Raw genomic sequence first — 25,038 nt, 5'->3', positions numbered from 1 at the left:
ATTTGATTAAAAAACAATTTGATTAAAAAACAATAAGAACACAAGGTACTGCCAGATATTTGTGGATAGTTCACAAATACAGAGTAGCCTACACATTGTTCTTTTTCATTAATTGTTTTCTTTCATACTGTTTTCGTCTGCTTAAATTTTGCTGGCGGGTTCCATTCTGACAACTTGCCCCATAATATATTTAATAATATTATATGATCTATCTATCTATCTATCTATCTATCTATCTATCTATCTATCTATCTATCTATCTATCTATCTATCTATCTATCTATCTATCTATCTATCTATCTATCTATCTATCTATCTATCTATCTATCTATCTATCTATCTATCTATCTATCTATCTATCTATCTACTATTAGAGGTTAATAACTACTATTAAACCTGAGGTTTTCAAACTTTTCATACTTTCTTACAATCTGGATATCTAAGAATTCCAACCAACAAATGTAATTGCACACACAAAGGGCAAAGGAAAAGGATAGACACAATTGAAAGGAAGGGGAGGGGGAGGAGGAGCCGGTGCTTGCCGTGGTAAAAGCAGCTCTGAGTCTCAGAGCGCACTGACAGCATGGCAGGAGACAGCGACAGCAAGTTGGACAACCAAGCCGAAAATGAGCATGTTGTCAGGCAACCTTTCCTCATCGGGGTAGCCGGCGGCACTGCCAGCGGCAAGGTTGGCATTCTGCTTTACCTTACATGAAATTTAGTTATCGTTTGATTTTGCGTTTGTCACAGAGATGAGATGAGCGCACACTGACCGCGTGGCTCATTGTCACGGAATCATCAGTGTGAAAATGTATTTTATTCCCCGAGATGGTTTGACAGGTCCGATGCAAAAACGGGCATGTAGACTTTTAGCATGTAAGTGATATTATTTTTAATTGTTTTTTTTTTTAAATCAAGTTAACGTATTTAGACGAAATAAAAAAACGAATAGGTACATTATGGTAGGCTATTTTAAAACTAAAATACACGTACTGTGAGAATATATTGAGTAGTTTATATCCCTTAAAAACAATATGTTGGTCATTTCCCTGTTTAGACAGCTCCCACACACCATCGCCATGCAAACCATCGCGATGGTGGACGTATACCAACTTATTAAAAGCATTTAATCGTTACTATTATTTTCTTTTTGAAGTGCTCAAGAGCCAGTTTAATTAATTTGCGAAAAGTAACAGGATTGTTGTGGATCAGGCGTTGTTGTAGGCTATCGAAGCAAAATACCACTGTCTTTGTTGTTAGAAAACAGCATGAAACTTGCGCCGGGTAAATCACCAATCGCTCTGACATTCCATCAGATTCAGTTAAATCTCATCCGCTGGCGAACAACCTAATTACAGTTTCACTTTACGTGGTGTGAGGAAAGTCTAACTTATATGTGAATGAATGAAGCATTGTCCGCTAGGATAACAGTTATAGCCTACCTACAAGCACAAAGAACGGTCTTTGTTTCATGGGCTAATGGTGTGTGATATCAGAGAATGAGATAACAGGTTCTACATATGTGTAATTGGCGTTAAACGTAAATAACTGCTGAATGTGGACGATTAAGAAGAATAATAGCGGAGCTTTTGTTGGTTATCGTTATTGGGGTCAGCGGCATGTGTCACATCTTCATTTACGTGCGTAGAGGCGGCGTGCGTCCTTACGCAGTGACACGTCAAGACAGCTGCTCCAATGAAGAAGTGTTTGTTTTCAGTTTGTTTTAGTTGACATCTTAAATATTAATAGATTTTATTTTCCAGTAGTGTTTTTTGTGTAGGGAATAAATAATATTATAACTGTTAAGTTAAAGTAAAATGCTACAATAAAAATGATTAAAGTTACAATGCCACTCTACAATATCACAGAGAGCGAGAGAGCGAGAGAGAGCGAGAGAGAGAGAGAGCGAGAGAGAGAGAGAGAGAGAGAGAGAGAGAGAGAGAGAGAGAGTGTAACTGATGTAAATTCATTTTTGAATGACAAAAGTTATATACATATTGCTTTTAATATTTTTGTCATATTTCTTATGTAGCCTATGGAAGCCAATGTTTTTTTTTTTAACATGCTTTTAGGCTGAATTATAATTATGTTGACTGACTTAGTATGCCAATTTCTTCTTTTTATTTTATAATTATGATTTTAGTATTTCATTTTCATTCTACTTCTTAATGTCATAATTCTGACTTATTTCATAATTTAGATTTATGTCATTATTGTTTCATAATTTCAATTTATTATGACTTGGTAGCATGTCATAATCTAGACTTTAGTGTTATGTTTTGTGTGCAGGATTTTGTGTTGTGAATGTGTGGGTAACAGTTTTTATGTTATTATTGGCCCTAGTTGCTGACCAATTGTGATGAAGTTTAAGTCACCTTTTTTTAATTACATTGTATTAAATCACCACTATGTTTAGTCATAATTTAAATGGTCTCTGTACATGACTTGTCTGTTCCTTTCTTCCGTTAGCTTATCTTATTGCTTATGTTGTGACTGCAATATCTCCCAGCTGTCAGGTGTGCAGGTTTCTCTCTACCGCACTGCTGGAGAACGTGTAGTCTGTTTTCTCAGTGAAAATCCTTTGACTGTATAGACGCCCTCAAGCAGTATGTTATCATTCCTTTGGCCATGTAGACACTCAATGTTTTGCCCAGTGCTGATATGTTATGCTCTCCTCTCAGTGTGCTGTTTTAGGACACCAGCTTGTTTACATCCTGGATCTGCTGTAGAAAGCTTCTGTCAGGCTCTGTTTAATGCAGCCATTTCTTTGCATTGAGAGCATACATCATACAACCCACTGTAAGTGCACTAGACTAGCTTGTTAGGTACACAAAAAATGCTTGGGAATTAAAGTTTCTATAGTATATTCTTTTATATTGTTGTGACGTAGAAGTGAAATGGCTTTTCGAACAAGAAAACAATGTAGGTGGGACTTAATTTTGACCATCATGATTCGATTGGATTGTTGTGGTTGGCTATTGCTGATGATCTCATGTGAGTGACAGGTTATCCTGCCCTCACACCGTCAAACAAGCTGAAAAAGGCCATTGAGCATATGAACTGGTTGGAAGCTACCTTGGCTTGAAGTTCATAGATCTTGGGCACAGACCTGTACCATAAAATGTCAAAGTAGTGTTTGAGCTCCTTTTTTCTCCTTCTTTTTGCAAGACTTTAACACAGTGGAAAACTAATGGTAGCAAATGGAACCTTGTTAAAAATTCCTTGAATTAACCTTAGGGTTAGGGTTAGGGTTAGGTTTTACCAACTTTGTGTTGCATATAGTTTTTTACCAAAAAAACTGCAACACAAAGTTAATGCAATGAATGTGTTTGAGCAGAGCTGTGATAATTTTTTTGTGTGAGTGACAAAAGTCAGTGCTTTCCGTAACTCTTAAGTCAGAAATGCATTCTGTTTTGAAAAACATGAAGGCCTTGAAGCAGAGGATGTCATGCTTGTTGTATATGTGTGTAGCTTCTTATAAAGGGCTTGGGACAGTTTGAACTGTTTGTAGATTATGCTTTAAATGGATTGAGGGCCTGGCAGACAGCATTGCAGCTGGTGAGGGATAGCTTTGCAAGACATTTTAGCGCATACTCATAGGTTAGATACAGCAGGGTTTCATCAGACTCCGCAGGATTCAGTTGGAGATGCCTGCACTGCGGGCTGTCTCTTATTGGCGTGTGGTTGTGTCTTTAGTCTTTACATGATCTGCTAATCTGAACTCGTCGCATGTAGTTTTGAGTGTTTTAGAGATCGACCTATATATTGACTTTTTTAATTGTTACGAATTTTGAATATTTATGTACCCGATAATCGATATATAGAACCGATACATATTATTTCTTTTTTTGACAGTTATAACAGCACTGAACTGAACAAAACTGTCTTAAACTTTTTAACATTTTTAACATAACAAAACACACTTAGTAAATAAAGGGATTGAAAGAGTGCAAAAAATAAAAATGGTGAATTATCGGTGAATCCGATGTAACAAAACCGCTACATGATAATGGAAACATGCTTACTGGTAAATATTGGGGAAATATCAGCAAAACTGATTATGGGTCGGTCACTTAGTTATACTATCTGGTCTTTCATAATAGTAGCTTTTATTAGTCTCTTCAGTGTCATACATCAAATGACTTTGTGTCTAAGTTTAGTCATTTTTGCATAGTGTGTATGAACCCTTTCTGAATTGAGGATGTTCTCTAGAGTATTAACATTTCTCATAAGTCAGCAATTTGAAAAGGTACAATATAGACCTTGTACATTTTAATGCTATTTCTCTCTCTTTTGTGCTGGGCTCATCAGATTGTCAGATTTCATCCTTCCTCCGTATCTTGTAATGTATCATATGACAGTGTATAAGACAGCCTTGGGTAATATAGATCCGTTTTTATGAAGATAGTCAGTGTACTAGACATTTTCAAGGTGCTGCTGAAATCTTTGTGACAATGTGAACAAACACCTGTGTGTTTTCGTAACTGATCATGGTTTGTGGGTTTTTTTTGTACAGGGTGTCACCTGTTTCTCTCTCTCTCTGTGTGTGTGTGTGTGTGTGTGTGTGTGTTGGTAGGTTATAGTCCTTGCTCTGTTTTATATTTTTAATAGGCATGTATATTATTATATCATCAGAGCAAGGCATTTATAGATTGAAGAAATACAGTCCTTTGTTTATGCCTTGAATGTGGGTGGTGTGATTTTACTTTTGAAATTAATGACAAAGATTTTTTTGTGATATTTATATTTAATGTATGTTATTGTTTTGTGTCAAAATGTCACTAACAATACTCAAACTTTGTTTAATTAGCCTTAAAGTCGCATGAAACAGAAGTTGCTATGGTATTTGCCTCCCTAGTGTTATGTAAATCCGGGTGAGACTTCTTTAGAACAATACAAAATGTAGGTGTGGAACTTAATTTTATCCATTAGAAATTGATTGGATTGTTGTGGTTTGTCTTTGCTCTGATCTCATGTGAGTGACAGGTTGTCCCGCCTTCGAGCCAGTAAACACGTCAGCATAGAAGGGGGAGGGGAAGTTATTTAGATTAAAGATTATGGGCACGTTTTTAAAAAGAAATGATGATGTGCTTCGATAAATCATTATAATAATACTGCAATGTTCGATAAAAATAAGAATCATTTTTTATTTCATGGTGACTTTAAATACTGTACTTTAAATACTCAATGTAACACTGTATCAGTTCTTAGTTCATTCATGTTTTGACTTGATGAATTTAATGATGTACGGTTCAGTGAGTGAGTGAGTGAGTCAAATTAATCCAACTGATTTAATGCAAACTAAATTGCTCAAAGTCTGAGGATGAGGTGTCGGAACTGTCAATAAAATAAACGATGTCCTCCCAAATGGAACTGAACACCATGAAAATAATTAATATATTATTATTTAGATCTGAATACAAAACCATTATCAGTTCTGTAATCAAGTTTAGTAGCCACTCACAGGAATTACACACTTAACCTTGAATTTTTGGCCATTTTGTCAAAATTTCAGTTTTAATGAAGATTACTAACTGAACCGTGCTGTTAAAGTACATATGTGCTGAACTACAATCCTTTCTTAATTTTTTTTTAGTCATCAGTTTGTGGGAAGATCATGGAGCTCCTTGGCCAGAATAAGATCGACCATCATCAGAGGCAGGTGGCCATCCTCAGTCAGGACAGTTTCTACAGAGTACTGACCTCCGAACAAAAGGCCAAGGCTCTAAAAGGACAATTTAACTTTGACCACCCAGGTAAAAGAGCTTGAAAAGCTCATGTTACATTGATATAATTTTAGTATAAATTATTTCAAATTATTAATGACTAATTTATGGTTCTCTATGTGTGCTTTTTGTATTGTGTGAGTGACTGCCTGACTCAGCCACCCTCATACATACTCATTCTGCAGCTGCACGAGTGGTTTATCACCTTTTTGCTGTTTCTCGATTTCCACGTCCTGTGGATCAGTAAACCTTAGAACAAATTCTTTGTTGTCTCACTGACCTTCTTTCACTCAATCTTGCAGATGCGTTTGATAATGAGTTGATAGTCAAAACCCTGTGTGATCTCATGGAGGGAAGAACGGTCCAAATTCCAGTTTACGACTTTGTTACCCATTCAAGGTCAGTTCAGACCACATTTGAACAGTTTAGATAGCTTAAAGGGATAGTTCACTCAACTAATATTTCTGAGGAAATTCATCATTACTACAAACCCATAAGCCTTTGGTTGGTCTTCGAAACACAAAAAGCTTAAATTAAATCTTGTCTTGGATTAAACATTATATTCAAATTGCAAACACGAGGAGAGCATGAAAGACCGACAACTGGCAGATGAACGTGCTATCCGAAACGGTAGGAAATAAAATTAGATAGAATGGAGGATTTTAACTGTGACAAGATGATTGACAGGATGCACGCAGCACCCGACAGAGTTGTCCGTTGAAGATGACGTGATAGTATGCCCCAAAGCTTGCCTACTCTTTCGCTACACACTCAAAAGTATGTACTTTTTCCTCACAAAAATAGTACATACTTTTAGGGCGTAGTAAGCGAGTATAAGCGTAGTATAAGTTCCTGGCGGCACACCAACACTGCACGCATTCTTTGTCTCCCTAATCAAACACACCCGATTCAACTCATCAGCTTATTAACCCATCTGATTATGAGCTGATGAGTTGAATCAGGTGTGTTTGGTAAGGGAGACAAAGAATACGCGCAGTGTTGGTGTGCCGCCAGGAACAGGGTTGGGAAACACTGTTCTAAGTTTCCTAGGTTAAACCTCCTAGGTTTCATTAAAAATATTATTATTTGTGTTTTGAAGTTTAACCAAAGTCATACATGTCTGGAATGACATGAGGGTGAGTAAATGATGGCAGAATTTTCATTTTTGGGTGAATTAACCCTTTAACCTATTATAATTGTATTGTTTTTATGTGTGAATATGTTTATTTTCATATGAGAACCACACATGAAAGCAGTGTGTAAGAAGCATGTGTTAATTCTGCTGCGCATATTGAGTGGTTCCAGGAAAGTAGCAGTTTCAATACTAATTTTAACTGCTGTTTCTTGGCTTACACTACTTGAGTGCAATGTGAAACAGGCCTTATCTTGATGTTACATAATCTGTTTGTTCAGGTATTTCCTGCATCCTGAAACACTTTTGTTTTCCTTACACATATGCAGGAAAGAAGAGACGGTTGCTGTTTATCCAGCAGACGTGGTTTTATTTGAAGGCATTCTTATGTTTTATTCGCAAGAAATCCGAGATCTGTTTCAGATGAAACTGTTTGTGGATACGGATGCAGATACACGCCTGTCACGCAGAGGTGTGTGTGGATGTCATGAAGATCAATGGATCTCAAAAAAAAAAAACATTTATAATGTGGTAGTGATAGGGCTATGTGTTTCTGCAATTTGATTCCCATTTTTCAACTCTCGCTCTTTCTCATCTCTTTCCCCTCTGCACATAGTCCTGAGAGACATCAGTGAGAGAGGCCGTGACCTAGAGCAAGTGCTAAGCCAATACATAACTTTTGTTAAGCCTGCCTTCGAGGAGTTCTGTCTGCCAGTAAGTTTTACACTCTCTGCCATGTATGCTGACCTACTATTTGGAATTAGTAGTTTTTATTTATGCATGTATGCGTTTATTAATTAATGGTGTTTACTTTATCAATTTACATATGCACGCACGCTACTGCTTGTCATGTTTTTGAAAGAAGTGCTCTTGTGCTCACTCAGACTGAGAAATACAGAAATTGGATCAAAAACAGTAATATTGTGATATGATACAATGAATTGCAAAACAACCTTACATAGGTTTTTTTTTTTAGTAAATGGTCCTTCTGTTTTGTGTTTATATAAATGGAGATTAAATATTTCAATTTAATCTAAATATTAATAATGGAGAATAAACATTTTAATTTATAGAGTAGATTTAAGGACCCTTTATTAGCTCCATTTTTTTCATTGATACATGTATCCAATATAAGTCTTTCAGGTTTTGTGAGAATGTATTTCGTAAGAATGAGGAAACAGGTTGTGAAATATTTGCCCAGTGGACTATTGTTGTTGATTGTTATATAGAGTTTTTCTTTTCAGGGCTTCTCTTAATTATTTTTTTTCTCCCTCAGACAAAAAAGTATGCTGATGTCATCATTCCAAGGGGAGCTGATAATATGGGTGAGATTTTAGATTTTACCATTGAATAGAGAAGATACAAATACCTGGAAATGCAAATGTTTTGGAACGGTTTATCATATACATAATATTGTTTTGAAAATAGGAATGTTCAAGGGTGCCTATCAAGGCCAGCTCTCCAAAACACAAAATAATTGTATCACTTGTTTCACATGAACGAGACATAGAAGTAGGCCAACTTCTAGTGCATATGAAACAAGTGAAAATGTTGTTTTTTTTTGAAAATGTGTGTGTGTGTGTGTATATATATATATATATATATATATATATATATACACACTCCCCAACAAACTGTCATAAAAATTGTTTACTAAGCATAATAAAACTGTTTAAATAAACTTGTAAACAAACCATGTAAAGTGGTTTTACATCACTTTAAATCACTTGCATCATGACAGTGATCTCTCTCTCTCTCTATGTCTCTAGTTGCCATAAATTTGATAGTGCAGCACATTCAGGATATTCTGAATGGTGGCTTGAACAAACGCTTGAATGGATACCTCAACGGCCACAACACTCCGCGTAAACGGCATCCCTCAGAGTCCAGCAGCAGGCCACATTGACCAGCTCTATACCGGGACTTCAGGGAATGCAGGAGAGAATGAATGTTTGAAGGATGGATGCTAGAGGAAAGAAAGGATTGGAGTGCATTTTGTTAATTAGCCAACATTATATAAGACAAAAAGAATCACAAGAATTTCAAAGACTGCCTTTTATTTCATTCTATTTCCTCCTTTGTTTTTGTTTTTTGTTTGTTTTGTTTTATGGACTGGCTACACTTGATGTTTTAGGAGTTACAAAGATAAACTTCTAGTTCTGTGATTTGTTAAAGGTCAAAATGGATATTTCCTCACTATTTATTTTAGCATTTTATTTTGAGATTAGGTTAATTGAATAAAAGGGGGGATGCAAATAATTAAATATTTCATGACTCCATGGTAATATAAGAATTGAACATAGTTTTTAAAAAATTATTAATATTTTCTTTGTTCAGAAAGGACTACATTTGTAAATGTATTTAAATAACCTTGTATGTTTTTGCATCCCTGGACAACCCTTTTGAGGCCAAAAACAATCAATGTTTTACAATTCCTTTTTTTTGTTATTGGTTTTCAGTAATGGAATAAGTTTTTAGTATTCTGCCATTATTGATATGATGTCCCTAAGATCAGTGTTTCTTGCTGAAGGATAAACATTTATTCCTCCATTGCACTTGAACAATTCAGGCAGTGTTGCTTGGTCACAACAGGCCTCTCAGGGTGTAGTTACTACAAATGAAAACATAAACTCAGTTTTATCCTAAAAGGAAAGAGAAAGAACTGTATTCTACATTTAATATAGAAAAAATCAGAGCCCACAACTCTAAAATAAAGGGCTGTAATCAGGCTAAAACTAAGCGAGACTAAATTTGCTTATGTTATATCCATGTATATTGTACATTTATCACAGTTGGTTCTGAACTGCAATTGAAGCCCCTTTGAGTGTTACATACAGTGGCCACACAGACTCCTGGCAAAACCAAGTCCGATCTAATAGCGAATAGCGATCTATTTGTCAAGAGATTTGTTATATACTATGCACTGTATCCTTGACTCTAATACTGCAGTTTGACACTCAGTTTATGATTCTCTTTCATTAGACAAATGGAGATGCTTACTTGAATTGAATTCTCTGTCTCTTCATCCTTTGCGATGCTTTTTCTCTTGTTTTTTGCTCTTTCTTTTTCTTTTTTTGGTCGGTTTTTAAACTAATCTAACCACTGTGTTTTGACTTCATCAGATGACCAGACTGCCCATAATATTTACACTATGATGCCACTGACAAACTCACCAAAGAGTTAACTTTTGTTTTTCAGCATACGTGTTCACAATTTAAGCAGTTTAATTTTATTTGTACACAATACATATTTTCCTCCGCAGCTCGGTTTTCTTTATTTTCAAGCTACAAAAAAGCTAATTCTAGGCACTCTGATATCATGCAGAGATATGAACCTGAACAATCCAACCTTTAAACACCATATTTCTTTTTGATCTTGAAATCTTTCACTTAAAATTTGTTAACCATTGATCTGCATACTGTTCTTATTCAAAAAAAGTTTTATATTTTATTTATTCTTTCACATTGCTGCTATTATACAGGGTGACTCATCTACAATTGTATGTAGAAAATTCTAAATGATCCATTATAGAATGATGTGAATATTTATTTGATTGAATATGATCAATTCTCTTTGACGTCATCTAAACATCAGGTTATTACATTTAAACATCATCATTTATTTCTGGGCCAGATGCAAAAAAAAAAAAAAAGAGCGAATTAAAGACTTATTTCGTTGTCAAAGGCATTTTCACTCCTGGGCCAAAATTGCACAAGTTATTAAAAATCTTTTGTTGATGTCTGGGCCTTGGTCTCATTTAGGTATTTTATGTTTGATTCAATCTGCAAAGTGATAAATTAATTTGACATGTCTTACCAGATGCTTCTCCAGAACCAGTTTGAAACTTCTGCTACAAATTGTGTGCCATCATAGCATTTTTGCGTGTGAAAATACAGGCTATTCCTTTTTTTAATTTTTTTTATTTACATTGGCTAAATATTGTAAATATTACTTTTCTAAACAACACTTGGTTGCTCAAACATCCAGGCTGTTGAACAGAGATATTGATACCTCTTGTCAGGGTTTTGATATATTAGCACAGATTTAAACACCAGCTTTCAAAAATGCAGTACACCTTACAAACAATTATTTTCACTCTACCACACAATTCATCCCTGAATGAAATCATGATTTCATCTCATTGTCATTTTATCAACTTGCACACCCAGTGTGTAATCCTACTTGACTGAAATTGATGCAAATACAACATTGTTTTTACTGAAATGTGTGGGATTCCAAAGAGTAAGATATTGTCATTGTTTAATGTGCAATCAATTAGTTGGTTCCCACACTACTGTCTGTGATTATAGCAAATACTGATTTAACTACAATATGTGACCTATTTATGTTGACATTAGAAAGAAATCAAGTCTGGAACATTGTCTTGTTGTGAAGAGGAGTGGCGTTGGAAGGGATTTCAAAAAAGTGGTGTTCTGCATGATGTATCATAAGCCTAAATGTTCATTATTGATGCCTTTGAGTGTTGGTGCTTGCAAAAAGGGTGCAAAATGCAAAGAAAGCCAAACCATACTAAAACTGGAAAAGACTGCATGCTTTTGTTGTTGGACCAAATAAAACCACAGTTGCAAGGCTTTAAAACAGCATTTCTGTGACATTGCAATGAGCATTAATAACACTTTATCTTAAAATGTTATTCTTAATAAATCCATGACAACTGTACCATCATGTAAATGTGTAAACAATCACACAACGTTGCATATAACAAAGTGGTTGACAGCTGAATAAAAAAGTTTTTGTACCCACGTTTATTGCCTCAATTCAACACATGGCCACCTGAGTGCTGTAGAAACATTTTCTAGCATGAGAGAAAAGAAGTCTGTAAATCCCTATCTTTTAAGAACTTTATTGCAAGCTGGACAGAATACACAATGGTTTAGATTAGAACAAAGACAACATGGAAGAATGCGGCAACACTAACAGGTTCATGGGGGTCATGTTGTACTTTTAGTCAACTGCATTAGGCCCAGTAGCAAAAAAGGAAAAATAGTGAGTTGCAGGGTCATCATTATGCGACCGGTGTGTGACGTCACACCGCGACCTGCAGTACGCATGCGATTTCTTATTGGTCGTTGAAGCTAAAGCGTTTCATTGAAGGAAGTGTGTTCGTGCGGTAATTTAGATATATATATATCTTTACTGTGCAGTTATGTCCACGAGTGACTTTTATTTGAGGTACTATGTGGGCCATAAAGGTAAATTCGGCCACGAATTTCTGGAATTTGAATTCAGACCGGACGGTAAGCGAGGCGCCAACTTTAGCTTGCTAAATGCTAACAGCCTTTCTATTGAAATCTGTGGTTGCTTTCATACAGGCCGAAAACATTTTTTTCCCATCTGTTTAAGCTTTTGTTACTTGTTAATTTGTTTAGTCATGACAATTTAGTGGGTTTGTTTATGTAGATCAACGAATTAACATGTTAAACAACGTTTTAAGTTCTTAACTGCCAGTCTGATATCTTGAGTTTAATTAGTTTAACTTGATAAATGTTTCTGTTGAGAAATTGTTGTTTTTATGATAGAATATTTCAAAGTGACTTAAAAATTCTCATAAGTAGCTTTCATGTAATATGAATAGATCGTTCTGTTTTCATTCAGGAAAACTGAGATATGCAAACAACAGTAACTACAAGAACGATGTCATGATCCGAAAAGAGGTAAAGTTAGCTGCATGATGACGTAACACATACAATATTTTGTCATTTGAAGCATTTTGAAACTTACAAGATTTTCCCTCTTTCAGGCTTATGTACATAAAAGTGTGATGGAAGAGCTGAAGAGAATCATTGACGACAGTGAGATCACAAAAGAAGATGATGCCTTGTGGCCCCCTCCAGACAGAGTCGGCCGACAGGTTTGTAGGAACATATTTTGCAATTCCTTTACTCTTGCTCTGGTGACCATGTGAGGTGTAATGCTCAGCATCCTAATTGATCTTCTTTGTGCTTCATAGGAACTGGAGATTGTCATCGGGGATGAACACATTTCGTTCACAACCTCCAAAATTGGATCTTTAATTGATGTCAATCAGTCCAAGTAAGTCTGTTTCATGGATGGACTCTTCAGTTCATAAACAATCCCCTCTTGATCTCATCTGCACTACTGTCTTGGCATTGCAGTAACACAGATGATTTATTGTAGTGACCTGATCAATTCCTCTTCATTTATTTAGTATTTATTGCATTTTTTATTGCGTTCCCTTTCATATTCACAAGCAATGCCCCACTCTGTAGTTTTACTGTTTGTAATATGTATTACAAGAGAGTAACATTTGCAATCTTGCTCTTCAGGGATCCGGAGGGACTCAGAGTCTTCTACTACCTGGTCCAGGACCTCAAATGCCTCGTATTCAGTCTCATCGGCCTCCACTTCAAAATCAAGCCCATCTAACTGCTTAGTTGCTTTTATTCTGGATGAAAGTAATGTTTTAGTTTATTGTTTGATTTTGAGCTATTTTCAACATTTGTATATTGCTTTGTTTTGCTGTTTTTTTTTAAATAAAAAATTGTTCAACTGTTGACGTGCTTCATATTTCTTAAATGTTCAAGTGTAAGAGCTTCAAAATAGAAGAAATGTACACTTCTGGTCCTTTGTGCTGGCCAAGGCAGCATGTATTTGATTAAATACAGTAAAAACTGCAATAATTGCATATATTTTAAAATGTAAGATGGCAAATCTGAATTTTCATTACTCCAGTTTTCAGTGTCACATGAGCTTTCAGAGATCATTCTAATATGCTGATTTGATGCTCAGGAAGCAGACGTTATGATCAAGTTAATGTTGAAAACAGTTGTGCTGCATATTTTTTTTGAAGCTGAAACTTTTTCAAAATTCAAAAAATTAGATTTTTTTGTAGATTTCCTTTTTTTGTAACAATGTACAAGTCTGTCACTTTTGATTAATGTAATGCATCCTTGGAGTAAAAATATTTTCAAAAACATTTTACTGACCCCGAACCTTTAACCGCTAGTGTTTGTAATGCACATAAACAGACATATGTGGTGAAACTATTTCATTCTTCATGCTATTTTTATGAAGCTTTATTACAATATTTACAATCACAGTTTTCATTTTTTTTCCATGTTCTTACATTAAGGCACACCTGTCGTCTTTTAGTTATTTGTATGCTACAGTGATTCTGCATTTGATGAAAAGTGTTTTTTAAACAAAGTCAGAATTTTGCTGTCCAAAAAATGAAAGATGATAAATAGTCAGATTACCATTGAACATGGGGGAAATACACAGCAAAATATATAAAAAGAATAGATTTTAGGATAAATTGCCTACACCCCACAACCAATAATTCATTCCCTGGATCAATCACTCTAGTACGAGTTTAGAATCAAGAAGTCACGTTTGTGCTAAACTTATTAGTTCTACCTTAAACCTACAGAACTAATAAAATTGAGACCTTATCTAATAAAACTAAAACATAAATGCACTACATTCAGACTAGCCCATTGGGGCTATAAACTTTAATAAACTTCAAAATATTAAATGCACTTTCAATGAATGGATTTTCCATCAAGGACTGTAAAAATGTCTTCCAAGGACTTGTGAACGCACTTAAGGAACTCATGAACATTTCTGGCAGGGTAGCTGGACACATTGCACCCGATCCATTCATCATGGACACCATAGCCCACTCCAAAACCATCAGGCACCACAGGAGCAAACCCGCCCAGACTGACCGCTGGGCTGGTGAGAGTACTGGTGGACAGGATGTTGTGGTTTATGGCAGCATATGCAGGATCCTGGTACAGACTGGGCAGTGCCATTCCTTTCAAATTAGCCAGATAGCGCATGGCGAAAAGATGGCGATCAAACCCTTGACCTAGATGAAAATACACAAAGAAGAAACAATGACAATGATGAAATAAGCTGAGAATGACCTGATGCTTCATCCCTTTTACTCACTATCATATTGTTCCAATCCTGTGTGACTGTGGAATACAAAAGAAGATATTTTTTTTTTAAAAATTGTCCATACAATGGAAATCAATGGGGTCTAATGTTGTTTTGAATCACAATATATGGACAAAAAAAAATCTTCTTTTGTGTTCCAGAGAACAGGTTTGCAATGACAAGATAGCGAGTAAATGACATTTCATTTCCATCCCTTTAACTTGCTCAATACTGGTAAAAATAATCATCTTGCTAACAAATAAATCAGTTTTTGTCTCCTCAAAATCATAAGACACCACGTGAACTGAAAGGTTGTTGAATTGCTGCCCTCACCCATGGCCGCCTCTTTAGTGAGTTGTCCGTGGTATTTGGAGCATTCACTCAACAGCCCCTGCAACTGCTCCACTGTGTGCTGTCCGGGCTGCTGGACGAAGGCCTTGGCACAGCGGTTTGTGTGGATGCTAGCGGGACGGATGGTTTCTGTGCGGCCGTGTTTAAAGGCAGCGGTGCTACAGGACTCGTATGTGGCGACAGTCTGGCCATACTGGCGTAGGAAGCCCATCTGGAAAGCAAGCTGGGAGACGGCATCCGGACTCAGCTTCTTCTTCTTAAGTTGCTCCTTTCCGCCTTTCTTGAACTCCATGGCGTCGATGGTGAGCTTTGACACGGCGGCGTGGAAGTTCTCCTTGGCTTTTGTGATTCCAGCTTTTAACTCTTCATCAAGTTTGAACCCTATTCGGCGAACTGCAGAGGCAGAGTCCACGGATGCGGGTTGGGAGCCAGGGCCAACCAGCGGCTTTTCCGTGGTGTCCTTGAAGACTTCATTCTGGAAGCGGAGAACGGCGACGCCATCACCCCAAGAGTGCTCAAAATTGATGGCCGCCTGTCCGTCCTTAGCTAAAATGATACTGAAGGACTTGTCATACCAGCGGTTGCAGCCGTCTCCATGAAGCATGTTGTGAGAGATGTGAATATGGTCCCTCATCACCTCCTCATCCAGGCAGAGGCAAAACAAAGCGGTGTCTACTAACTGCAGAGCTTCGCCATTTCCAGCATCCAGCAGTTTTTGTCTTAAGCCTGCCCAGGTGTCTCTATTCTCGCTGGTTAGAACACCCAATGGGAATGAAGGAGCTTCTGTGGGGTCTGTCAAGATGTATTTCAGGTGAGCATGAACCTCAGCAGGCTTTATCAGGTTGCCGTCCCGATCCAGCGCATCAAACACATACAGGTTGTCTCGTCTTATGACGAGCAGGTGGCGGCCCTTGTCGTCTGTGAGGAGCTCATCGCGCTTGTATTTGGGTATACGTGTGGAGTTGAAGAGGCGGAAGTACTGGGACATATCCAGAGGATAGGCGTTCACCATGTAGGCTCCAAACCATGAGATGGAGGAGGGAACCCATCGGATCAGCCTCTTGAAACTATCTGTGTCACTTTTGGCGGGGTTAAGGTGAAACACCTCCGGCTCGAGCAAACCAGCACGAAGGGTCTTCATGAACCGGACGGCTGAGCACACCATGTTGGTGGCCCGCACAAGCTGGTCGTTGTACTCGGGTTTGGGGTCAGGATTAAAGGACATGAAGGGGTTAAAGTTGAGCACAACAGACTCCCGAGCAGACAAGTACATGTCAAACCATGGAGCTGCAAGGTAAAAAGGAGAAATTCATTGATTCATTGAATTGAGGTTAAAATTAAAACAATTACATTGTTATTATGTGATATATAGATATATATATATATATATATATAGAGAGAGAGAGATATCCCACCTGATATATAGCTGGTGTGCTTGTTGTTCTTGTCTAAGGCCACAAGTTCCTCATGCAACTGCTTGCCTGCACCGCTCTGGAAATCGTGAGCTACTTTCTCTGTATTACTGTTGGATTTCAAGGGAACATAAATAGGCAGAAAAATATAAAAATTGAAATGAATTCAGATATGAAATGAATGAGTTGATATAGCTACCCTTTGGCTTATTACCTGTACTGTTCATCATTCAGCAGGGGCCTTTGAGCTGCCAAATATCTCCGTATAGTATCCTCCAATTTTGGGACTGGTAACCTGTAAATATTATGTAAGTTTATTTTGGAAAACAAATTCATTGAAAGTTTTATTTATTTGTCAGTTTTGTACAATATTGTATAATATTTTGTAATGTACTACTAAAATCTTTTGTATTGTTTTACTGCATTTCAGATCATTTTGAAGGTATTTTATTGTGAGATCTACAGTATTTCTTGGTATAATCATTTCCTACTATTATTTAAATTCTAATTTTAACAATGTTTTGTTGATTACCATTCAAAAGTTTGGGGTCTGTTTATTCTTATTTATTTAGATTCTAGATTTATTTAGAAATTATTACTTTTATTAATTGCGGTTGCATTAAAATGATCAAAGTAAAGACTTTTACACAGTACAAAATATTCATATTCTGACCTTAGGAATTTCAAAGAATCCTAAAAACATGTATCCCGTTTCCACAAAAATATTAAGCAGCTCAACTGTTTTCAACAATTAATTGTTGTGTCTTACTCTGGTTCATTTTCATAGTGTGTTGTCATCATCACTTTTTGTAATAAATATAGAATGAGGAGTTGTGTCGTGATGTCTTCACTTGTGTTACAGTAGCGGCCGTAACAATAAAAAAAGGTTTCTTGAGCACCATTCAGAATGATTTCTGAAGGAAGTAATGGATAAGGTAAATAAAACTTTTCCATCACATGAATTATTTACATTTTTAAATATAGTAAAATAATAGTTATTTATTTATTTATTTATTTTAATATTACTGACCACACATTTTTAAACGGTAGTGTACAGCATGACAATTGGCTCATGAAAATTTCCCTTCAAGGACATTTCATTCAATTAAATTGAATTCATTATTAACAATGAAATTCTACCTCTACAATGTAACACGGACCAATGCTGAGGGAACGAAAATTGAGGCAAGGGGGGCGTATTTACGTGTAACACCGTGTCCTCCTCATCCCCTTGCGTAGACTTTGCACTTTCACCCACATTCTCTAATATGACTTAAAACTATCATAAAGAAACGATTTACTTATAGTATTTCCAACTTAAATCCGATTCAAAATCAAATACACAATGTCATAGCACAGAAATTATTTCTCTGATGTAGGTTATGTCATTTATGTGATTTCTTCTAATCTCTTACCTTGGTAAACTCTTCTGGTAGTGCATGGTCGGGACGACACTTTTGTGTAAATACTCAATCCCAGCTCCATCTTTACTACTGTATTTACGTTGAGTGCTCGTTAGAACTGACAGGGCAGGGTTGTTTCTTAGCAGGTGTAATTTACTCCATGCGGAATTATATTGCGTAGAGAGCAGCCCTGCCATCATACAACTTGTAATTTAATTAATTATGAATTGCGTGCTTTTCTTAAATCTCAACTTCAATTCCAAACCTTCTGCAAGCTGGCAACCCACTGAATGAATGCAGGGTGTCTGACAGATACTGTTGGTTTCGGTACAGCCAACAGTAATTAGCTGCCTGTTCTCGCTTAACCTTTCTATTTAGAAAAATATTTCAACAAACTAAAAAATAGAGAAGCCGGCTTGTTAAGATAATTTTCACTAACGGCTTCACAAAAAATAAAACCCGGTTGTAATATTTAATTAATTACTTCCGCCTCACCAACTTTACCCCTTTCAAAATAAAAGTACCAATATAAACAGGATATTTATACAAAAAAAATGTATATGTAGCAATATGTAGCCTGATAAGTTGTGCATTTAATCAATAATTACATTTTATAATTGGAACTGTCACAAAACAACAGACAACGTAATAGGCCTATATTTCGCCAGAAATAATCTATATCCTTTAAATGTATATTTTAAATATAGCAAATTTGAAACCAATACTAAGTAGCCTAATTATTATATCCCCATATGAATACATGATTTCAACACGCACTCAAGCTATTAAAGCTCCGCCTGTTCGTTCAGATTGGTTCAGCCACAGATGCGCAGAAAGATGATTGGTCGTCGGGCTCCTTTGGGACGCTGTAATCATGAACGACGGACAGCATCAATGGGAATCAGCCATCAACCACATCAGGGGCATTGTCAGCATCATCTGGACCGATTGTGCCGTAAGAAGCGCAACACATTTCTCAATATTTAGATTAGAACCCAGGCGAAAAAGTACATCTTTATTCTAAATGTAATGTAATATAGGAGAATGCATACAAAACTTGACGTTTTAGGGACCCACAGACAGGCTATTCCTTTTGCGGTTCATCGCTGTCTGAGTTGATAGTGGGTGAAGTGCTCATCCTCCTCCGTTCTCGCGCTGTGTAACGAATTGTACATTTTCAACTATTATCATTCATATTTTGAGGATATAACACTTGATGTCGATTTTACAAATAGCTTGCATCTCTTACGGCCGGTCTGGTTGCACTGCGGTGTAAGGGTATTTATCATTTTGCAGAGGTAAGATTATTAGGATATTGCATGGCATAACATTTGGGTTTCATAATAACAAATATATTCAGAATAGCTACCAACAAGAAGGATTTTCCCCATCCTGAAAATAGATTTCCATAATGGAATCTTAAAAAAAAAAATAGCTGTTGCAATCATATGTGCATTGGATTCAGTATTAGCCTGACCCTGAGATTAATTTTACCAACACTGTTCTGACCTTAATTCTGTCTTGATCTTAGCTTTCCTTTAAAGCTTAAAGCATCTGGCATTGCTCATACCAATTACCCTGACATTTTTGATTTTATATTGTTGTTTTAGTCTAGCAATGGGAGCTCTAAGCAGACAGGAGTTCTTCCAGGAACTGGGATTCGGTTGCTTGCTTCCAACTGTCCAGCAAGGTCTAGAACAAGTATGGCAGCTGTTACTCATCTGCCTAGTATGTAGGCTGCTGTGGAGATTGGGTAAGATCATGTATTGTAATCTTAAAGGAATAGTCCCCGTCAATCCAAGCATGTACCTGTATAACTTTCACTCTTCCATGCCACTTGTATATTTAAGGAATTATGGAATTATGTTTTTTTTTAAGCACCAAAATGCTTTGTGCTCTAATGCTATAATACACCATAAAAGTAGGTAATGTACAATGTACCATATCTCAAGTCTTTTGATGCCATATGATAGCTTTTGTATCTTGCTTGACAGCTGCAATCCCATTCACTTTTATTGTGCGATAAAACACTTCTACTATAAATAACTTCTTTTGTGTTCCATGGAAAGAAGAATGTTTTAAAATACATGACTGCAAAAAAAATGATGACAGAATTGTCATTTTAAAAACATGTAATTAAATTATATTATGTTAAAAAATGATTTTTTTTTTAAAGCTGTTTCCTCTCTCTCAGGTCTGCCCCCTGTCTTGAAACACCTGAGTACGGTGGCTGGCGGTTTTTACACTCTCTACCTGTTCTTCGAGCTGCACATGGTTTGGGTGGTGCTTCTCAGCCTCCTCTGCTACCTCATCCTCTTCCTTTGTCGTCATTCAAGCAGCCGCGGACCCTTCCTGTCCATCACTATCCTCATCTACCTTCTTCTGGGGTATGTCCTCCTCACACGCTCTTCTGTTTCGTCATATATATATTCCCCAGAGTTGGAGATACATTGGTAAGATATTCTTTCTGTTTCAGAGAGTTGCATATGATGGATACAACAACCTGGCATAAAATGAGAGGTCAGTATTTTTGTTGTTGTTTTGTTTTTCTATCTGACAATAATGGCTATTAGACCAGGATGGTAGATATTTACTGTACTGAATTTTGACTAAGTTTAAAATGAAATTGTTGCTGTGGTCATCCAGGTTCCCAGATGGTAGTGGCAATGAAGGCAGTTTCCCTTGCCTTTGACTTGGACAAAGGCATAGTGGAGAAAGTTCCCTCCCCAATGGAGTTCATGGGCTACATTTACTTTGTGGGGACCGTCATCTTTGGGCCTTGGATCAGTTTCAACAGCTACATGGATGCAGTAGAGAGTCGAAAACTTGTGAGTCTCAAATTTTTCTTTTGTTCTAATGCAATTTAGAATTAAAGGTGTATTAGAATTAAATTTAAGATGTATAAGAGATTTCCATCAGCATTGATCTGATATTTTCCACAGAGTGCCTCCTGGTTTATGAAGTCAGTCCTCAGCTGTGTGAAGAGCCAGATCTGTCTGGTCATTTCCAACTGCATTGCTCCCTATCTCTTTCCCTATTTCATCCCAGTCTTTGGAGACAAGCTTCTCCGCAAGTGAGTATAAATTGAGTTGAGGAATACTGTGAAGTGTAAAGAATGGATGGATTCTTCTAATATCAAACGTTAATCATGTTAATGTTAATTTTTGTTTTGCTGTGCGGCTCAGTGAAGGTTTTTTAATGTTTGACTGATCTGTTTTCATATTTTTCCTTAGCAAGAAGCGAAAGATGAGGTATTGTCCCATTTATATTATTAATGAATGCATATACACAATTTGATCATGGGGAATAAAGACAAATTAATATAAGCATAAAACATGCATACATCAGCGAAATTTACTTGAATACGAATGAAAAATAATAATCTAGGCATTCTGGATTGTGTTTAATAATGAATTTCATTTTATATCTCGATGCAGAGGCTCTATTAAAAGGTAAGAAATGCACAAGCCCTTAATGTTAAAACTCAACAGTCTCTGTGGTTTTCTCTCTGATCTTTTAACCTTCAGCTTTGTGATTCTCCTCATCAGGTGGCTACAGGCCTATGAGAACAGCCTGTCCTTCCATTTCAGTAATTACTTTGTAAGTTACCTTGGTGAGACGACAACCACACTGGCAGGTGCTGGGTTCACAGAAGAGAAGGACAATCTTAAGTGGTTTGTATAACATTATACAGATTCACATAATACCAATTAGTGCCCCATGAGAAATTCCTTCTTTTTCATGAACATAAATTTAATCTAAATAGGCTTGAAGTTATGTTTACTATGGTTTCAGTGGCTCTCAAGACACTGATGGCAATTACTGTGGCCAATTACAGTGGTCTGATTATTTTTTATGAATTATTTTGTTTTATTATGTTTAAAAAAAGTATAAATGCAAATATTGTCAATCAAATCAAATTATTACTACTACTACTAATAATAATAGTAAAATTATTAATGCATTAAAGCTAGGGAAGACAATTTCAGAGAGGCTAGCAATATATGATGACAAGATATTTTTAATTAATATATCCTATATAAATATTAATATATATTTTTAATAAATGCTATCCATTTGGACTGAATGCAGTCAGTGATTGGCCGAACATTTTTTAGTCCTGAGACTTCCATAGAAGATATACAGTTTGTTAATATATTTCCACCACTTCTATTTTTCATTGCTATCAGGATGTGATGAGAGTTATAACCAGTATAACAAAAAGTGTTTATGAAAAGCATTGCCTCCCTAGCTTGTTTACCCAAGTTTATTTCTGACACTGTGTCAATTAAAGATTGTAATTGCCATTTACTTTTAATTGATCAATATTTCATGCTCTTCCTTTCTTTCTTTCTCTCAGTTTCTCTTTTTGTCATTCCATTTCTGTCTTTTCAGGGACATGACAATAGCAAAGCCACTTAATGTTGAGTTTCCCAGGTCTATGGTTGAAGTGGTCACTTCCTGGAACCTGCCGATGTCCCGCTGGCTCAACACCTGTAAGTGTTTTTTTTTTCTTTCCATTTGTTAAAGGTATCCATAATTCAGCTTAATGTGGAATGTACTGTACGTCATTAATACACGCCTTTGTTATTGTAAGAGGTTAGCGACCCCTGGTAGCGAAAAATCCTGCATATTGTACCTTTAATGGCATCTCTAACATTTTTGTATTGGTTCTCTTAAATTAAATATTTTATCTCCCAAAAGACTTGTATGAACATAATGACCAGCTTTTAATTAAAACATTTGTATATGCTATATTTTGATTACCTCCAAGTATTTGGGTAAGCCTCATTTCTCCTCCTTTTTTTTTTTTAGATGTGTTTAAGAAGGCTCTCAGATATGGGAGCTTCACAGCCATTATCTTGACATACACTGCGAGCGCTCTGCTACATGTGAGTGTGTTTTGGCCTAATTTTAATTTTTCATTTGAATTTATTGCATTCTTTCTTAATGGTACAATAAATGCAATACTGTATTTCTGTGCATACAGGGTCTAAGTTTCCACATTGTGGCAGTATTATTTACACTAGGCTTCATAACATATATTGAACACGGTGAGTATCTGTTCAGGTATTAATTATAGACATTTATTATTGCTCACGCGACTGTTTTCAGTTGTTGCTATAATTAAAAACATTATAAAATGTTTTAATCAGTTTATAAAATGTTTTAAATGTTCCAATTTAATATTTTCTAATGTTCTAAGTGTTTTTCACAATATTGGTTGTTGTTCGTCTTGGATTTTGGTTGTGTATTTAACGGACTGTGCCTTCATTCTGTGTTTCAGTGCTTAGAAAAAGATTGTCAATCATTTTAAATGCATGTGTCCTCTCCAAGAGATGCCTATCTGACTGCAAACATAGACATAAAAAGGTGTTGTATATCTCATTATGGCTATTTAAGCACTTGTGTGAATATCTTTAAAAAAAAGAAAACGTAAAAAGCCACAAAAAAGAGTTATAATGTGAAATAAACATTTTTTAATGAGTTTATGTCTTTAAAAATGTAAGTTTTTTATTTTTCTTATTTTTTTTCTATAGGAATTGTGGGTATATTTAATTAATGGGACATTTAGCATGTTAGCAGTGCTGCATTTTACATACCTGGGCTCTATTTTTGGCTCCAGTACAGATGACATGGATTCTGATGAGGTACAAGCCACTTCTCATGAAATATGGTCCTTACTTTCCATGCAGGTTATTATTCATATTTGTAAAAAATATGTTTCTATTGTCCGCAGAATGGCATGGTCAGCCACACCATTCAGAAATGGATGCAGCTCAGCTGGACAAGCCACTGGTTGACTTTTGGCCTTTGGGTCTTGTATCGCCTTATTCTATAAACACTTAGACCTTCATAGATGAAGAGGATAGCAATAACTGTGATTGGATATTTTATACAAGTTCACAGGAGTTGTGGCCGTTAATGACATCACTGTGAACTCTGGATGAACATGACTGCAGACCTGAGTCCTCAAATCTGCTGTATACGTTCATAATATATATGACCAGACCTCTACAAGTACCAAGATGTTCTGAAGTTTTCTAAGCTAACACAGCAATCCACAATAAGTGAATATTGAATTATTCATAGCCATTATTAATGAACTGATCAAGATTTTGATATGACTGACTAATAAATCTTATAGTTGTAATAGGTTTTGCTTGATGGTTTAGGATAATTACTTGTTTGTGTAAAAAGAACATATATATTCTCATTGATTTTTTCAGAAGCTCTAATGTCAAACTGCTCAAATCATGTTTTGTATTGTATGCATCTATTCAGCCTGACTGATTATTATTATTATTTATTTTTTTTGCCATTCCCATATGGAAAATCAACTAATGCTAATGCTTTTCCACTAAAGCACATATTCTGCGATTCACAATCAGATTGTCCATTACGGTTTTCATGTACAACAAACATGCCAAATGACTTCATCCTCATTGAGCTCTGAATGATAAAGTTCACATCCTATTGTCTGAATTAGTTAGTTACTGGGTGCATTTGAAACCCTTTGATACACTTGAATACTGAGACATTATTAGTGTTTGATAGTTTCTTATATTTAACCCTTTTTAAAATTTAAATTATTTATGACAACAAGTGTGTTTTTGTTTTCTGTGTATTTATTTTAATGTGTATTATTAATATTGCTATTTGGTAGTGGATAGAGTAATTGACTCCATCATAACATTGAATACGATTGTTTTTTATATGTCATTTTAGTGCCAAACAGAACAACAATTACTAGCTGAATAATTCTGGTAGGTTCTCATTTTTTATTTTATTTATTGTGTTCAGACATTCATCACATAACACATTTTACATTAAATACCCTGTTGTAAATCAATCCCTATACATTTATTAGTGATTAATAAATAAAGAGTTCAAATTACATGGATGATTTTTACTGTCTCATGTATGTTTGACTGCCAAGTCACTCTTGTTTTATCACTACCCTAAATCATACTAAGTGCTGTTTTTTGAAAATGTATAAATGCTTCTGAAAAGAACAACAAACACAAAGTGTGGCAATGATAATCTCAGGTAGCCTACTGTTTATGTGCTTTATTTAATGTTAAAAGCAT

General features: G+C 35.9%; 4 protein-coding genes across 5 annotated transcripts; 3 read left to right on the top strand and 1 right to left on the bottom strand.

Moving 5' to 3' along the window:
- The first annotated feature begins 528 nt into the window (after nucleotides 1–528).
- Nucleotides 529–10,512, top strand: uck2a (uridine-cytidine kinase 2a). Its single transcript, XM_039677880.2, has 7 exons — nucleotides 529–688; nucleotides 5,597–5,756; nucleotides 6,029–6,125; nucleotides 7,188–7,330; nucleotides 7,475–7,572; nucleotides 8,135–8,183; nucleotides 8,628–10,512. Exons 1-7 carry the CDS (start codon nucleotides 584–586, stop codon nucleotides 8,762–8,764), a joined length of 789 nt encoding a protein of 262 aa, XP_039533814.1. The 5' UTR covers nucleotides 529–583; the 3' UTR covers nucleotides 8,765–10,512.
- A 1,401-nt stretch (nucleotides 10,513–11,913) lies between these two features.
- Nucleotides 11,914–13,394, top strand: magoh (mago homolog, exon junction complex subunit). The gene is made up of 5 exons (XM_039677905.2): nucleotides 11,914–12,116; nucleotides 12,475–12,533; nucleotides 12,620–12,730; nucleotides 12,830–12,912; nucleotides 13,167–13,394. The coding sequence occupies exons 1-5, from the start codon at nucleotides 12,026–12,028 to the stop codon at nucleotides 13,264–13,266; spliced, it is 444 nt and encodes a 147-aa protein (XP_039533839.1). The 5' UTR covers nucleotides 11,914–12,025; the 3' UTR covers nucleotides 13,267–13,394.
- Nucleotides 13,395–13,901: 507 nt separating this feature from the next.
- On the bottom strand, nucleotides 13,902–18,442 carry cpt2 (carnitine palmitoyltransferase 2). The gene is made up of 5 exons (XM_039677915.2): nucleotides 17,960–18,442; nucleotides 16,759–16,839; nucleotides 16,548–16,654; nucleotides 15,115–16,419; nucleotides 13,902–14,710 (listed from the first exon to the last, which is right to left on the bottom strand). The coding sequence occupies exons 1-5, from the start codon at nucleotides 18,145–18,147 to the stop codon at nucleotides 14,382–14,384; spliced, it is 2,010 nt and encodes a 669-aa protein (XP_039533849.2). The 5' UTR covers nucleotides 18,148–18,442; the 3' UTR covers nucleotides 13,902–14,381.
- A 78-nt stretch (nucleotides 18,443–18,520) lies between these two features.
- Nucleotides 18,521–24,851, top strand: porcn (porcupine O-acyltransferase). 2 transcript variants are annotated; one of them, XM_039677937.2, is made up of 16 exons: nucleotides 18,521–18,902; nucleotides 19,183–19,245; nucleotides 19,558–19,700; nucleotides 20,142–20,334; nucleotides 20,424–20,467; nucleotides 20,594–20,775; nucleotides 20,890–21,020; nucleotides 21,181–21,198; nucleotides 21,385–21,399; nucleotides 21,496–21,621; nucleotides 22,343–22,443; nucleotides 22,763–22,839; nucleotides 22,938–23,001; nucleotides 23,235–23,320; nucleotides 23,488–23,598; nucleotides 23,688–24,851. In XM_039677937.2, exons 3-16 carry the CDS (start codon nucleotides 19,565–19,567, stop codon nucleotides 23,787–23,789), a joined length of 1,386 nt encoding a protein of 461 aa, XP_039533871.1. In that variant the 5' UTR covers nucleotides 18,521–18,902; nucleotides 19,183–19,245; nucleotides 19,558–19,564; the 3' UTR covers nucleotides 23,790–24,851. The 2 variants fall into 2 exon arrangements, with proteins under 2 accessions (XP_039533871.1, XP_039533862.1); XM_039677928.2 differs by lacking the exon at nucleotides 19,183–19,245.
- The last annotated feature ends 187 nt before the right edge of the window (nucleotides 24,852–25,038 follow it).

This window comes from Pimephales promelas, chromosome 14 (assembly GCF_988280905.1).
Source record: "Pimephales promelas chromosome 14, fPimPro1.hap1.1, whole genome shotgun sequence".
Lineage (NCBI taxonomy): Eukaryota > Metazoa > Chordata > Actinopteri > Cypriniformes > Leuciscidae > Pimephales > Pimephales promelas.
The sequence above is the reverse complement of the archived record's forward strand: the minus strand, read 5'-3'. Positions and strand labels throughout refer to the sequence as shown.